The sequence below is a fragment of the Lissotriton vulgaris genome, chromosome 1_1 (genome assembly GCF_964263255.1).
Source record: "Lissotriton vulgaris chromosome 1_1, aLisVul1.2, whole genome shotgun sequence".
Taxonomy (NCBI): Eukaryota; Metazoa; Chordata; class Amphibia; order Caudata; family Salamandridae; genus Lissotriton; species Lissotriton vulgaris.
Window position 1 is genome coordinate 893799893 of NC_141685.1, and position 16440 is coordinate 893816332.

The 16440-nt window shown below is 45.7% G+C and overlaps 1 protein-coding gene across 1 annotated transcript in view; it reads left to right on the forward strand.

Annotated features, from left to right (window-relative positions):
- Window positions 1–16234, forward strand: part of LOC147748127 (single-pass membrane and coiled-coil domain-containing protein 3-like) — a 182206-nt gene extending 165972 nt beyond the window's left edge. The window contains exon 3 of the mRNA XM_086958925.1: window positions 12001–16234. Coding sequence (XP_086815051.1) covers window positions 12004–12675 — 672 coding nt within the window. The 5' untranslated portion in view covers window positions 12001–12003 and the 3' untranslated portion in view covers window positions 12676–16234. The remainder of the gene's footprint in view (window positions 1–12000) is intronic.
- Window positions 16235–16440: the final 206 nt, after the last annotated feature.

The window sequence follows — 16440 nt, forward strand, 5'->3', positions numbered from 1 at the left end:
GACAGAGCGGTTGGAAAGCGCGTCCTAACCCACCACCATCTTGGCCACGCCCCCCCAACAATTTATTTTAAATACATCTTTTGACAAATAACCTCTTATTTGGCTCTGAGGGAGATCAAGTGTTCGGAAAAATAAAAAAGGACACTGAGGTAGAAAAATCTATGGGAGCGCTTCAGTCTCCTTCAAACAGGAGCTTCTTGCGGCACTCCTTTTACCTGGGAGGGTCCAAGTCAACCCCCTCAGACACTTCATCATACAAGGGTAACAACCAATCCTCTTACTCGAGGTTTTTATAGAGGAGGGTATAGAGGAAACAACCGTACGGGCAGAGATAAGGGCACCACACCCCGTAACTCCCCTTTCCCTAATAAAGAGTAATTTCCCCATGCTTCCCTGCCCCAAACTATTGAACTCCTGTCGAGTGAAGACTTCAACAGTTGCTCCCCATTTGGAAATCTATAACAACTGACAAATGGGTGCTTGGAATTATCCAACATGGTTATTGCCTGGAGCCTACCGCCAATCCTACAAATATTCCACCTTGCTCTCACAAATTGTCGCCAGGCCACTTGCTGTTGCTTGAACAAGAAGTGCAATGTCTCTTACTAAAAGGAGCCATAGAACCAGTACCACTTCCGTACCAAGGTTCAGGGGTTTACTCTCTCTACTTTCTGATCCCCAAAAAGGACGGCTCATTAAGACCTATTCTGGATCTCAGAGAGTTGAACCAATACATACTGTCAGAGCACTTTCACGTGGTAACCTTTCAACAGGTACTTCCAATTTTACAGCAGGGCGATTTTATGTCTACTGTAGACTTAAAAGATGCATATTTTCACATTCAAATTCATCCATTTCTTCGCAAATATCTCATATTTGTCATAGCAGGCAAACATTACCAGTTCAAAGAACTTCCGTTTGGAGTCACCACTGCTCCCAGAGTATTTACCAAATGACTGGCAGTAGTAGCAGCTCATCTCAGAAGACAATGTATTCACATCTTCCCCTACCTAGAAGACTGGCTATCAAAGCCAGCACTTATCAAAACTGTCTGCAATACACTCAGACCACATTAGACCTACTTCATAAATTGGGCTTCACGGTCAATGCAGTCTTATCTAGGAGCCACTATCAACACTTTCAACGCTCTAGCCTCTCCCAATGGAGACAGAATTCACAAAATTCCGTCTATGATACTACAGTTTCAAACCAACTAGATATTACCAGCCAGAGTTTTCATGCAGCTGCTGGGAATGCTGGTGTCTTGCATCATAATCATACCTCATGCAAGGCTTCGCATGCTTCCCCTGCAAGAGTGCTTAGCTCGTCAATGGAATCAGTCACAGGGTCAATTAACTGATCTACTGTCATATACATCACAGCATCTATCTCCTAGCAGAACACCTTCCAGGAGTAAACAATCAGATTGCCAACCTCCTCAGAAGAAAGAGACAGCAAATTCACAAGTGGGAACTTCATCCCCAAGTTCTCCTTCCATACTTCCAACCATGGGAATTTCCACACATAGACCTGTTTGCCACAGTAGACAACTCAAAATGCCCAAACTTCGCATCCAGGTTCCCACACCCTCTATTCAAAGATAATGCCCTATGGATGAATTGGTAAGTGATATTTGACTACGCTTTTTCATCTCTTCCACTACTTCCGTTACAGGTTTGGAAAATCAAGCAAACATCCCTGACACTGATTGTAGTAGCTCCCACATGGGCTTGTCAACCTTAGTACACCAACCTGTTAGAACTGTCAGTGGTTCCACATCAAAAACTATCTCTCAACTCCAGTCTCCTCTCTCAGAGCCATAGAGAAATCAGACATCAAGATTCGAAGGAGCTAAACCTAGCGATTTGGCTCCTGAAGCCATAGAGTTTGGTATTTAAAGTTACCACCACAATGTATGACTATTTTGAAAGAAGCAAAACGCCTACTACCAAAGCTTGCAATGCAGTGTAGGAAGCTGGATCTGTATATACTGTACAAAAGTGAGGTATAGGGTGCACAGAGTCCAGTGGATCCCCGCAGGTAGGCAGAGATAGAGTTAGATAGCATCTCACTCTCTTTCTGTGGTAGTGTGGGCAAGCAGTAAGGCTTTATCAGAGGGTAGTGCTAAGCATTTGTTGTGTACACTCAGGCAGCAAATGATGTCACACACTCAAAGACTGAACTCAGACCAATTTGATTGTATAAAAAATATTATGTAGTAATATTTATTTTCTAAAACCAAGCAAGCCTGGTGCAGGTAAGTGTAAATGGTACTTTTCAAGGCAGGTTGATCAATACAAGCAAGCTGAATGAAAATTACTTTGTTACAGGTTGGTAAACACTTTGAATACAGTTAAAATTACTGTTAATTACTTTTGATTACTTTACAGATTACTTTATGTATTATTTGTTCTACAAAATATTGACAGAGCACATCCCAGACAAATATATAACTGACTATCCCCAGTCAGAAAAAAGTTATTTGATACAAATAGCATGAAAGAAACACCACACTCTGTCCAGCATATGTCTTCGCCACTGTAGTCAATTTTTTTCACAGCGAAGGCACAGCCGACACGTGTTTCGTCGCCATTCGCAACTTTTTCAAGGCTTATATCACGAGTGGTCTTGTCTTTAGTCTAAAAATCACGATCGTTCAGTTTTCCTTAAAACCTTTCAGGATGTGGATAAAGTTGTCCAAATCCTATTCGCGGCGACTGGTTGTAGTTCAACATTTGTGTCTTCCAAACGACGGAGACCAGATTGCCATACGTAAATACTACAGACAGAGCTATTATAGTCTGCTGGGACGCCGGGCACTGAAGCGGCTGCTTTTTCGGGATGTCGATCGTCTCTAGAAAATATATAGAACTTTGAATCAACAAATAGGAGAGACAGTGATCGAGAAAATACGGCGGGGATCGATACCACGTACAGTCACAGTTATACATACTGTGCTTCTAGATTTGGAAAATTTATGTAGGAAGACACAAATATTGAACTACAACCAGTCGCTGCAAATAGGATTTGGACAACTTTATCCACATCCTGAAAGGTTTTAAGGAAAACTGAACGATCGTGATTTTTAGACTAAAGACAAGACCGCTCGTGATATAAGCCTTGAAAAAGTCGCGAATGGCGACGAAACACGTGTCAGCTTTGCCTTTGCTGTGAATAAAATTGACTACAGTGGCGAATAAATATATGCTGGACAGAGTGTGGTGTTTCTTTCATGCTCTTTGTATCAAATAATTTTTTTCTGACTGGGGATAGTCAGTTATATATTTGTCTGGGCTGTGCTCTGTCAATATTTTGTATTTGCTTATATATATGGAAATTTCTGTATATGTATATTAGCACTGTGGATGGCATGGTGCAAAGGCAATGAGCATGCCTCTAAATAGAATAGGAACCGTTCAACTTATGTGCATAACTCTATAGAGGTGCTGGCTACATTAGTAAAACGTACAAAAATCAGTGGGGGAAGGGATCACTTGTCCTGAGTAACCAGGGTTTTAGTTCTGTTGTTCGGATTCCGTTCCGATAAAAAACCCTCATTCGCCTACCAAGGCTCGATAGGCGGTATATCTTGATTCTCCGCCTTGTTGTTGTTAGCAACGTGACAGCATCATCATCGGGTTTAATTGTGTGCTTCCTCCACCAGGAGGCAAACCACTGGTTAGTACAGTAGTGAATTAGTAATGAAACGGGTGTGGGATTAAAAAAGGCTTCTTAACCATTTCGGTAGGTTTAATCAGTGTTTTGGAAAAGAAAGCCTGGTTAAAAGAATTGGCGTGTGTAGGAAGCTGAGTTATGGGGCTTCCGCACTGAGTTATGTCCATAAAAAGGTCGACATGTTTCAGCCACAGGTTGCCCAGAGGGTCAAGTTGGCTTTCTTCAGGACCTAGTGTCTCTATTTGAAGAATAGAGAAAAAAGAAAAAGTGTATAAACCTTAGATGTCAGGTCTGATTCATCGAATGATTATTCTAGAGATGAAAAGGCCTTTAAGTACCTGTAGAAAATGAGAGAAAACAGACAATACACAGACATAATGATTGCGTTAGTACGCAATCTTTGGATGCTGGTATGCTAAGGTACACGAAATAAGAAACATAAAAATGGCAAGTCTTTTACAAGGCAAAATATCTCTCGTTCCTATTGAGGCAAAACTTTCTCTCATTAACAAGGCAGGAGATGTCCTTGATGTGTCGGGTCATTCTTTACAATACAACGGAATACGTTGAGGCCAAATATGGTTAGGCCCCTAGTTCTGCAAACGAATGCACATCTCACAGCCTTACATTTTTTTTTAAAAAATGCACTTTTATTTAAACTGCATTACACACATCGAGCCCTGTAATCTATAGAAGCCACATATACTTACCGAGTCCGCTCACACGTGGCATACAAACAGCGGCTTATTTTACTACAACCGCGCATTAATATTACCAATGTCGTGTGTTGATGAGACGCACACGAGATTATTTAACTTACGGGCTCCTCCGGGGTCATACACATACCGTTTCCACCATGGGTGACATTTAACCAACTGGGCACATACAGGCAAAGAATTATTATGAGCGAACAAAGACAATTACATACGCTACCTTCTTACCTCTACATAACATATACCGAGCACCCTGCTCGTGCATCATATCTTGCCACATTATTACGAGCGAACAAAGATAATAATATACGCTATCTTTTTACCGTCATATTACATATACTGCTACGAGCGCCATGCTTGTGCATCAAATCTGGGCACATTAACATCACAAACTAGGGGCCTAACCATATACGGCCTCAACTTATTCCGTTGTATTGTAAAGAATGACCCGACACATCAAGGATATCTCCTGTCTTGTTAATGAGAGAAAGTTTTGCCTCAATAGGAACGTGAGATATTTTGCCTATTAAAAGACTTGCCATTTTTATGTTTCCTATTTCGTGTACCTTAGCATACCAGAATCCAAAGATTGCGAACTAACGCAATCATTATGTGTGTGTATTGTCTGATTTCTCTCATTTTCTACAGGTACCTAAAGGCCTTTTCATCTCTGGAATAATCATTCTATGAATCAGACCTGACATTTAAGATCTATACACTTTTTCTTTTTTCTCTATTCTTCAAATAGAGACACTAGGTCCTGAAGAAATCCAACTTGATCCTCTGGGCAACCTGTGGCTGAAGCATGTCGACCTTTTTATGGACATAACTCAGTGCGGAATCCCCATAACTCAGCTTCCTACGCACACCAATTCTTTTAACCAGGCTTTCTTTTCCAAAACACTGATTAAACTTACCGAAATGCTTAAGAAGCCTTTTTTAATCCCACACCCTTTTCATTACTGATTCACTACTGTCCTAACCAGTGGTTTACCTACTGGTGGAGGAAGCACACAATTAAACCCGATGATGATGCTGTCACGTTGCTATCAACAACAAGGCGGAGAACCAAGATATACCGCCTATCGAGCCTTGGTACGTGAATGAGGGTTTTTTATCGGAACCGAAACCGAACAAGAGAGCTAAAACCCTGGTTACTCAGGACAAGTGATCCCTTCCCCCATTGATTTTTGTACATTATAACCAAGGAAGCTGAAAGGATCACTGATATTTCCTTCTCCCCCCCCCCCGATAAGCAACAACTACATTAGTAAAACCACTGCCATCAGTTGCTTGCGTTTAGTATTACTTTTTCTACTCAGTGTGATATGCCTAGATATCACACTAGGACATTTCGTAGAGAAAGGGTAAGTAAAGCAGCTTTTAGTTATTTGCAGTTTTTCAATGTTTCATATAAAACCAACTCCACACTTCAATTTTCAAGGACAAACAGTAAAGGTATTCCTATGGAGAAAAATGAAGTTAACAGTTTGCAGGTAAGTACAAGTTTGTGGCTGTTAGTTTTCTGGAGTTAGACCCAGGGTTCCCCCAGGGTCAAGGATGCACTCTCAAAGCACCCTCAGCTGCACTAGGGCGGCCAGGTGCAGAGTGCTGCGGCCCAATGTTATCCATTAGGGGATAGGGGGCCTCCGGTTGGTGGCCGCTCACGAGCAGGCCTCAAGGTTGTGGGTGCAAAGCTCCTGGTGTGAGGCTCAAGGAAAATGGGGATCCAAGTTAGCACCCAAAGTACACACGCAGCAGTGCATGGGCGGCTGGCTGCAGAGTGCTGGTTTGTTGTTGAGTGCCCTGTTGATTTCAACGGGGATTCTCCGGTTGCAACAAAGACTGCAGGCTTGGGGACGAAGATCTTTTGGAGGTGACCACCGGGTGGAGAGGTAAGTTGGGATGCCTGGGGATGCTGGGACACCGTCGGGTCGGCCACTCAAGGCCGTGGGACGTTGGTGCAGTAGTGTCTTTAGGCATCGGGTTTTCTTACCCAGTCGCGTTCAGGGGAGATCCTCCAGAAAGATGCTGCAGGATTTGCTTAGAGATTTGAGGCAAGTCAGAGATCATCAGATCTCAGGTCAGGATCGCCGGGGAGACCTCCTTGTGGTTTTGGGCCACTCAAACTCGGGCCGTAGGCGATGGGTGCAGAGTGGTGCAGATTCGCGAATTTGGCCAGACTCTGTGGGTGAGCAAATCCGGTGCTCACGGGAGACAAAGTCTTTCTTGTGGAAGGCAGGGCTGGTACTCGGGGTTCTTGAAGTTGTTGGCTACAGGACACTCCAGGATTTTGCTGGAGCAGGTTCGAGGTGGGGACAAGCTGGTAGGACTGGGGCCAAGTCAGTGGGCGTCCTCCTCTTCTTAGTTTCAGCATGGCTCTTCGGTCTTTCTTCTTCTCTTCTTCTTGGTCAGTTGTTGTCTGAGGAGGCAAGGTTCAGGGTTGCCCCTAAATACTAGATTTAGGGGCGTTACAGGTAGGTAAAGGTTGAGACCAATGGGTCCCTTCCTTGGAGTGGGTACACCCCCTATTATGCCACCCTCTGGTTGGCTGGGTCCCCCCATCTGCAAGTTGGCGGGGACTGAGAGTTGTGCTTCACCTCTCTTACCCCACCTAAGGGGTGGGGTTGGGAACGGTGGGGACACCTCCCTTCCTCACTTGGTTGTCCCGCTGATTCTCCCGCCCAAAGTGGGCGTCAGAACCAGTAGGGGGCCAGTTGTTGGAAGCAGCAACGGCCTGGGGTAGCTCACAAAGGCGGCAAGCCTTTGAAGCTACCCCTTCATGGACCCTGCCCATACTGGGGAGGAGCCTTGGCACCTCGCTCTACCATGTGCATTGTTTCAGACCCCCGAGAGCAGCAGGCTCTCTACCCAGGGGTCCAAAAACATGTCTAGTGGTGGCAGCTGGGGAGCAGCCACTCAGCCTGGACTCTAGTATTAATTCGTTTTTCAGGGGGGCATCACTAAGATGACCTCTGTGTGCATTTTTCATTAAATCCCACACTGGCATCACTGTGGGTTTAATGTGCTGAGAAGATTGATACCAAACTTCCCAGTTTTCAGTAAAGCCATTATGGTGCTGTGGAGTTCGTAAAGGCAAACTCCCAGCAGCGTATACTCTTAATGGCAGTACTGCACTTGCAAGGTCTAAGAATTGGCTTAGACACTGTAGGGTACAGGGCTCATGCACCTGTATCCTCACCACTGGTATAGTGCACCCAGGTAGAGGGGTGGCTGACCTATGCCAGGGTAATGGATTGTAGGCATGCCACACCATGGCGACTCTTCACTTTGCTCTGCATCAAAACACGCAGCCTGCAAAGGTAGTGTGTCTGTGTAAAGGTACAGGGCCTCTAAGGGTGGCACAATAAGTCCCTGGGTGCTTGTTTCCGGTCCAGGGAGGACCTGGCTTGGCAGTTCGGGCTGGACTGTTCCCACAAGGAACAGGGTCAAGACTGATTTGCATATAGCTGGGTCCAAACTGGGGAGGTGTGGTGAGCAAAAGAATGATGGATTAAACCCAGATCCTTGTGACTGGGGGTGAATGTTTGCATTGTCCAGCATTCCATCCATCAACTGTTTCTTTTGCATATGTCGCCCTAAGTGCGAAGGGAATGCCCAGATGTGGGTCCCGTGCTCACTACACCACTGGATTCAAGCTAGCCTGGCTGATGAAGGGTGAGGCCCTGAAACCGGTCCCATGATGCTTGTTTCTGGTCCAGGGAGGACCTGGTTTGGCAGTTCGGGCTGGACTGTTCTCACAAGGAACAGGGTCAAGACTGATTTGCATATAGCTGGGTCCAAACTGGGGTGGTGTGGTGTGCAAAAGAATGATGGATTAAACCCAGATACTTGTAACTGGGGATGAATGTTTGCATTGTCCAGCATTCCATCCATCAACTGTTTCTTTTGCATATGCAGCCCTTAGAGACCTTCCCTGGCCACAGTGCCCTTGGTACCTGTTGTACCATTTACAAGGGACTGACCTGTGGCCAAAGAGTGCTAGTTGAGTTTTGTCTTAATGCAGTTTTAGGGAAAGAACATAGGCCCTGGGTACCTGTTTGGCAGGAACCTAGGGCACATTCAGTCAAAGTACATCAGCAGTTTAGCAAAAAGTGGGGGCAACCATGCAAAAAGAGGGCACTTACTTACATGCAGCGAAATGGAAAAGATTTGTTGTCTATTGTAATAACAACAAGATCAATCCTCTAGATGGGAAACATCCTTTACAACGCAACTTTTACCACGCAGTGCCTTTACGACGCAACTTTTACAACGCAAACCATTACAACGCATTGCGCTGGGGGGCGCTCTAGGATAGGGAATGTGTTTAATGTACTATCTAACACTTTCCCCACTATCCACGGGGATTGGAGTTGGAATAGTAAATTAAACAATTCACTATCCAACGCCTAAAAGCACTATGCGTTGTAAAAACAGCGTTGTAAAAGCATGCGATGCCAAAACATGCGTTGTAATGTCATACATCCCTCTAGATGCTTCTGTACAAACATTATCTGTTACCTGTTGCACTTACAACAAACTGGGTTGGTTTACACATCTATTAGTTTACACCCTGCAGCGGTAGCTGCATATTTGCAAAACTGACAACATTTATCTCTATTCAAAATCCCTGTAATCAAGGTTTTCATGGAAGGCTTGAAAAGAGTAATACCACCAAGAGTTCCACCCACACCAATGTGGAATCTTAACATTGTCCTTACAAGACTTATGGGTCCACCTTCTGAACCCCTTACATAGTTGCCTTCTACAGTTTCTTTGATGGAAAATTGCTTTCCTCGTTGCCATCACTTCATTGAAGAGAGTTGGTGTGTTACAGGCATTAACCGTTGAAAAAACATTCTTTCAACTCCACAAAGATAGAGTTGTTCTTCGCACCAATCCAAAATTCCTTCCCAAAGTGGTTTTTGCTTTTCATATTAACCACTCAGTTGAGTTACCTGTGTTCTTTCCTCGTCCTGATTCAGTGGCAGAACGAGCTCTCCACATGCTGGATGTTAGAAGAGCCTTATTGCATTACATAGAAAGCACCAAGGATTTTCGCAAAACAATTGTTTTTTTGCATTTGCTCCACCTCACAAAGGCAATCCCATCTCTAAATTGGGCATTTCATGATGGATTGTTAAATGCATTCAAACATGCTATGCAAAAGCAAAGAGAACTTTATCCACACCCCCTAGAGCGCATTATACACCCAAAATAGAGGCTACTATGGCCTTCTTAGGCAATATTCCTCTTGCTGACATCTGTAAAGCAACTACATGGTCTACACCACACACATTTACCAAACACTATTGTGTGGATGTATTAGCGCGACAACAGGCTAATGTGGGTCAAGCAGTGCTTAAGACACTATTTCAGACAACTGCAAAACCTACAGGTTAGACACCGCTTTGGGAGCATACTGCTTTATAGTCTATGCAAAGCATGTGTATCTACAGCACACATGCCTCAAACGGATAATGTTACTTACCCAGTAGGCATCTGTTCTTGGCATGTAGAGCTGTAGATTCACAGGCGCCCACCCACCTCCCCGGACACCTGTATTTGTTGCAGTTCTTCCTATTTATATACATATGCATGGACATCTCTAGTCTACACTCACGTACTCCATTCTCACCCTCTTGTGGAAAAACAATCTAACAATGGAGTTGGTGCCCATGCGTACTATCACCAAAAGGAGGAGTCACTTTACCTTGTCACTGGAAAGACTTCGAAGAAAAACAACTTGCAAACATCCGGACCCAACACTAGAGAGCAGGAGTATGCAAAGCATGTGAATCTACAGCTCTACATTCCAAGAACAGATGCTTACTGGGTAAGTAACAGTCTTGCCACCTCACTCGCCACACTACGTTAACTGTAACTTGCCACTCTACCATGCACTGTGTTCTGACAAATCATGTTATTTCAGATGTCATAAGTGTTGTGATCAATGCTGTGATTTCACATGCAATAACTTATGTAATATGCAAGGGTACAGCTAGTGCATGGAGAAGGAGCGAATTATAGTTAATGTAGTGTGGCAAGTGAGGTAACAAGACTATGAGGAGGTGCTCTATTTATAGTAATATGAAGGTGGTGCATAAATTATAAATGTAAATTATGGCTATGACTTATAATAATTAGAAAGTGGTGTGTAAATTATAAATGTAAGTTATAACTATACATTTCTAATGTTTATTTACTTTTTGGTTTGTATACGAATAAGAAACAAAGTTTACCTAATTATAACTTATCCTCAACCTTTGAATTTTTTCATGGAATATTATATATATATATATATATAATATATATATATATATATATATATATATATATATATATATATATATATATATATATATATATATATATATATATATATATATATATATATATATATATAATGTTAAAATAATTTATATATAAATGTGTATGTATATATTAGCATTCTTTTGTTTAACCTTTTGTAATAAATAACATTTGGTGTGCCACAATAAAAACGAACAATGACTATTCACATTAACAGATCTTCTTTCCACCTAGAGGCAAATCCATACTCCTTTTAGTTAAATTCCACTTTAATACCAGCATGTGTACAAGGTTCACTGAAATTACTAATTAAATTGGACAGTTCAGTGGCTGACAAGCAGATGTGAAAAGGTCCTACAGTGGCCCTGCTGTGCCATAAACAGCAAGCCTCTTTCAAACAGACAAGATTGAACTGTTTATAACCTCTAGTATTACTTCTAATGAAAGTAAATGAGTGTCGTTCTCCTTCAGTCACCCCTGCACTTTGAAAGAAGTCTGTACCACACATACAGTTAACACAGTTTTCTTCTTTGACCAACCAATGCCACCATTTCATACCAAGATCAAGAATTCTAAAGCTATGTGAATAAAAAAAAAATCAAACATTAGGGGCCCAATAAGGATGGCGGGTGGACTTGCGTCCGCCCGCCACCCTAGCGGTGCCGGGACCGGGACCGGCCACCAGTGGTGCGGCGGTCCCGCACCGTCAATTAGGATGCCACCGGCGGCATCCCGCATTTACAACACTGTGGTGGGCGGTGCTCACAGCACCGCCCGCCACCATGTTGTGAATGGACGTTATGCATTGGCATGCACAACGTGCCAGGCATCCCACGGTGTCTGCCATCTTGTCCAATCCAATGCTGGGGGTGTACCATAGGTAGCCCCCAAGTGCAGCCTCCCACCCCCCCTGGGGGCCCGCAACTGGCCCCCGTAGCAAATACCGCATGCCTTTCCATGGCGGAGTCTCCGCCATGGAAAGGAATGACATATGCAATATGATAATATGGATGCACCGCCACCATATTCAGTCCCTCCAGTCTGCGATGAGTAGGTCCAAGTGGCACTTTCTAAAAAATTCAGAAATGGTCAGTCCTGGTTTGTTCACAGGTATTACAGTGTGTATGTGTGTGGGGGGAAGGGGGGAACGGGGGGGGTCACTTACTCTAGTCTCCTGGGATGGTAAGCAACAAGTGTGGTGAGAAGTGCTTCCTCTGTTCTTTTGAGGTTTGGTATGTGACAGAAACTTGCATATTTGTTTCTTTTGTTAAGTCACCAGTCTCTTTGCATTTCCCAGGACATGTCCATCTCCGACTTATTCTACCCTGGCAATCCCCAGAGACGCGAAGACCTGATCCGCACACACCAGACGATTGTGAACTGTGTACAGAGCGACTTCAAGTCTGCCAACATGCTGAGCGAAATAGTAAACAAGCACTGCGGCAGCAACCTGCAACCCCTCGAGATACGAGAGGATCGCCCCTTCAAGGAGACGTGGGAGCTGTTCGAGTTTCGCCTGAGGGAGATCCAGACGATCCTGGATCAGATCGACCAAAAACTGAAGAAGAAGCTGCACCCGGAGGATTACAAGAAGCTTCGGGATGCCAAAGACTACCCTGGTGATGTCTTCGCACCTGCCAGGATAATTATGCCTCTGGTTGATGGGGTGCTTCTTTCAATGGATGCCGTAGTGCTGGCCTTCAGGTTCATACCAATGCTAGCCAGATTGCTCCCCACAGTTGCCGCCTTCACTGCAAGGATCGCATGTACAACTTGGGCCCTTGTGGGTTTCGGAGTGGCAGTCCTAGGAGTCGACGCCATCATTAGTGCTATTGTGGGGGCAGTTGAAAGAGATAAGCTTAATACAGCACTTGGTGAACATAAAGAGCTGCTGGCACACATAGAACCGGTGTCAGAGCAGTTCAAGGAAGCAGTGATTGAGATCAAACTAATCTTAAATAAAACACTGTGAAAAGTAACTCATCACCAGAGTGAGGGCCACGTCCGGGGGTGATGCATCGCTCTTAAAGCAAGTTCCTCCAAATTGATAGAAGGTCAGAAATAGACAATCTGCTGGCAGACCCCCGTGCCACAGGTATCTCTATGTCCACAACCCACCACCACGTCTCTGTCCGCAACCCACCACCACCATCTCTGTCCGCAACCCACCACCACCGTCTCTGTCCGCAACCCACCACCACCACTGTCTCTGTCCGCAACCCACCACCACCGTCTCTGTCCGCAACCCACCACCACTGTCTCTGTCCCCAACCCACCACCACTATCTCTGTCCGCAACCCACCACCACCATCTCTGTCCGCAACTCACCACCACTGTCTCTGTCTGCAACCCACCACCACCATCTCTGTCCAGAACCCACCACCACTGTCTCTGTCCGCAACCCACCACCACTTCACTGTCCGGAACCCACCACCACTGTTTCTGTCCGCAACCCACCACCACCGTTTCTGTCCGCAACCCACCACCACCGTCTCTGTCCGCCACCCACCACCACTGTCTCTGTCCGGAACCCACCACCACTGTCTCTGTCCGCAACCCACCACCACTGTCGCTGTCCGGAACCCACCACCACCATCTCTGTCCCCAACCCACCACCACTGTCTCTGTCCGAAACCCACCACCACCATCTCTGTCCGCAACTCACCACCACTGTCTCTGTCTGCAACCCACCACCACTGTCTCTGACCAGAACCCACCACCACTGTCTCTGTCCGCAACCCACACCACTGTCACTGTCCGGAACCCACCACCACTGTTTCTGTCCGTAACCCACCACCACCGTCTCTGTTCGCAACCCACCACCACTGTCTCTGTCCGGAACCCACCACCACCATCTCTGTCCCCAACCCACCACCACTGTCTCTGTCCGGAACCAACCACCACTGTCTCTGTCCAGTCTAAAACCGCCACCGTCTCTGTCCACAACCAACCACCACTGTCTCTGTCCGCAACCCACCACCACTGTCTCTGTCCGGAACCCACCACCACTGTCTCTGTCCGGAACCAACCACCACTGTCTCTGTCCGGTCTAAAACCGCCACTGTCTCTGTCCGCAACCCACCACCACTGTCTCTGTCTAGAACCCACCACCACTGTCTCTGTCCAGAACCAACCACCACTGTCTCTGTCCGGAACCAACCACCACTGTCCCTGTCTGGTCTAAAACCGCCACCGTCTCTGTCCGGAACCCATCACCACTGTCTCTGTCCGCAACCCATCACCACACTCCACTGTCTCTGTCTGCAAACCCCCACCATTGTCTCTGTCCGGAACCCACCACCACTGTCTCTGTCCGCAACCCACCACCACTGTCTCTGTCCGGAACCCACCACCACTGTCTCTGTCCACAACCCACCACCACTGTCTCTGTCCGCAACCCACCACCACTATCTCTGTCCCCAACCCACCACCACTGTCTCTGTCCGGAACCAACCACCACTGTCTCTGTCCAGTCTAAAACCGCCACCGTCTCTGTCCACAACCAACCACCACTGTCTCTGTCTGCAACCCACCACCACTGTCTCTGTCCGGAACCCACCACCACTGTCTCTGTCCCGAACCAACCACCACTGTCTCTGTCCGGTCTAAAACCGCCACTGTCTCTGTCCGCAACCCACCACCACTGTCTCTGTCCGGAACCCACCACCACTGTCTCTGTCCAGAACCAACCACCACTGTCTCTGTCCGGAACCAACCACCACTGTCTCTGTCTGGTCTAAAACCGCCACCGTCTCTGTCCGGAACCCATCACCACTGTCTCTGTCCGCAACCCATCACCACACTCCACTGTCTCTGTCTGCAACCCCCCACCATTGTCTCTGTCCGGAACCCATCACCACTGTCTCTGTCCACAACCCTCCACCACTGTCTCTGTCCGGAACCCACCACCACTGTCTCTGTCCGCAACCCACCGCCACGTCTCTGTCCACAACCCACCACCACTGTCTCTGTCCGCAACCCACCACCACCGTCTCTGTCCGCAACCGACCGCCACTGTCTCTCTATTCGGAGTATTCCGGGTGGCTCAGCTGCTGCTAGTAAACACTCTCCCTTCAGCAGCTCTCCAGGGGCCTGGGATCGAATCCAATCCACCATAAATGACAGTGATCATTCACCATGCCTGACAGCGTTATTTGTCACCATGCCTGACAGCGTCATTTGTCACCATGCGTGACAGTGTTATTTGTCATCATGCCTGACAGCTTCATTTGTCACCATGCCTGACAGTGGCATTTGTCATGTCACCATGCCTGACAGCGTCATTTGTCACCATGTCTGACGGCATCACCTCCACAAGAAACGCCATGAGAAGGGTGTCTAAGCCTCAAGAAATCGTAAATTTTTTGCCTAACTTTCTGGGTAAGTCCCCGGCATGCAGAGGTTTAACTATCAGCAGTGCAGCAGGTGCAGTGGCACCGGGATCCTAGAGGCACAAGGATCCCACTGAAACCTTATTAGTAATGTATTTTGGCAGTGCTTAACTTGCGCCAGTGTTTTGAAGTGCCTAACTTCATGACTACTTAAATGTGGTTTTAACTTTCTGGGTAAATCCCCAACATGCTAGGGTGTAGCTATCAATAGTGCAACAGGTGTAGTGGTACCAACATCCAAGAGGTCTGAGGATCAGACTGAAAGCTAATCAGCAAAGTATTGTAGCAGTGCTTAATTGGTGCGCCGGCACTTAATTGCTAACACCTGCACTTACTAATGACAGTCCATCACATGGTGGCGCTGTCTATTTTTGTATAGAGCACACCAGGTTAACAATGAAATACACAACTTGAAAAATAATTCTACAGCGTCCAGGCCATTCTGACTGCTGTGGGTGCCGTGGAATTGTTCAAACTGACACATTTATTGGAGTGTTGTGTTTAGTTGGGAGCGTTTAAACCGGCACGTGGCAGTGGTACTGTTCCAGTTGTTAAACAATCTACAGTGGCCTCCTGAACAATACCTTGGGACCCGGAGCTTCTTTATTTGCAAATTAAGCGCACATTGTATGACCAAAACCAGCAGCCTGTCTGCACTAGGGTCCGTGGCCGTCCTGCTACACAACTACCAACATGTCGGGCGTAATGAAGATGATGAAGGCAGGGACAGGGCTTTGTGGGCGAGTTCTACTGCCAGCATTTATTCGTAGAAATTCCCGGCACTAACAGTCATTCGTTGATTTTTCGCAAAAACTTCTCTCTCTCAAATGTCCCCCTTATACAGCTTAGACCGTCTCTCCTGCGCATTAGAAAGCAGTACAAAGACCAGTTGAATCATTTTATTTAACTCTGCATTTAACGAGGACAATGGCCCCCCTGAATCTCTGTACCCCAAACTAAAATAGATCAGTAGAAGGTAATATTAGTATGCAAATTATATATTTAATTGGTAAAATGAATGAACAATTATCTATAACAGCAAGTGAAAACACATGCTTATGCTATGCCATTGAAAATAATGAGGCCCAATCAAACTTTGTATTTTGAACAATATGATAATAAAAGTAAATATGTCCATTAGCTCTGTGCACTAGTCAAATTATTTGTTATTGCATCAGCGCAGCCTTTATATTGTGAAAAAAGATTGATTACAATGAATGGCAGTGGAAAGCTGTTCTCATAATACTCTCAAGGCCTATTCTTTGTACTACTATCATGCTGAACAGATTTAAATCTTTGTGTGTGGGTTTGGGTTACATATCAGCCTTTAAAGCCAGTTTTGGTGT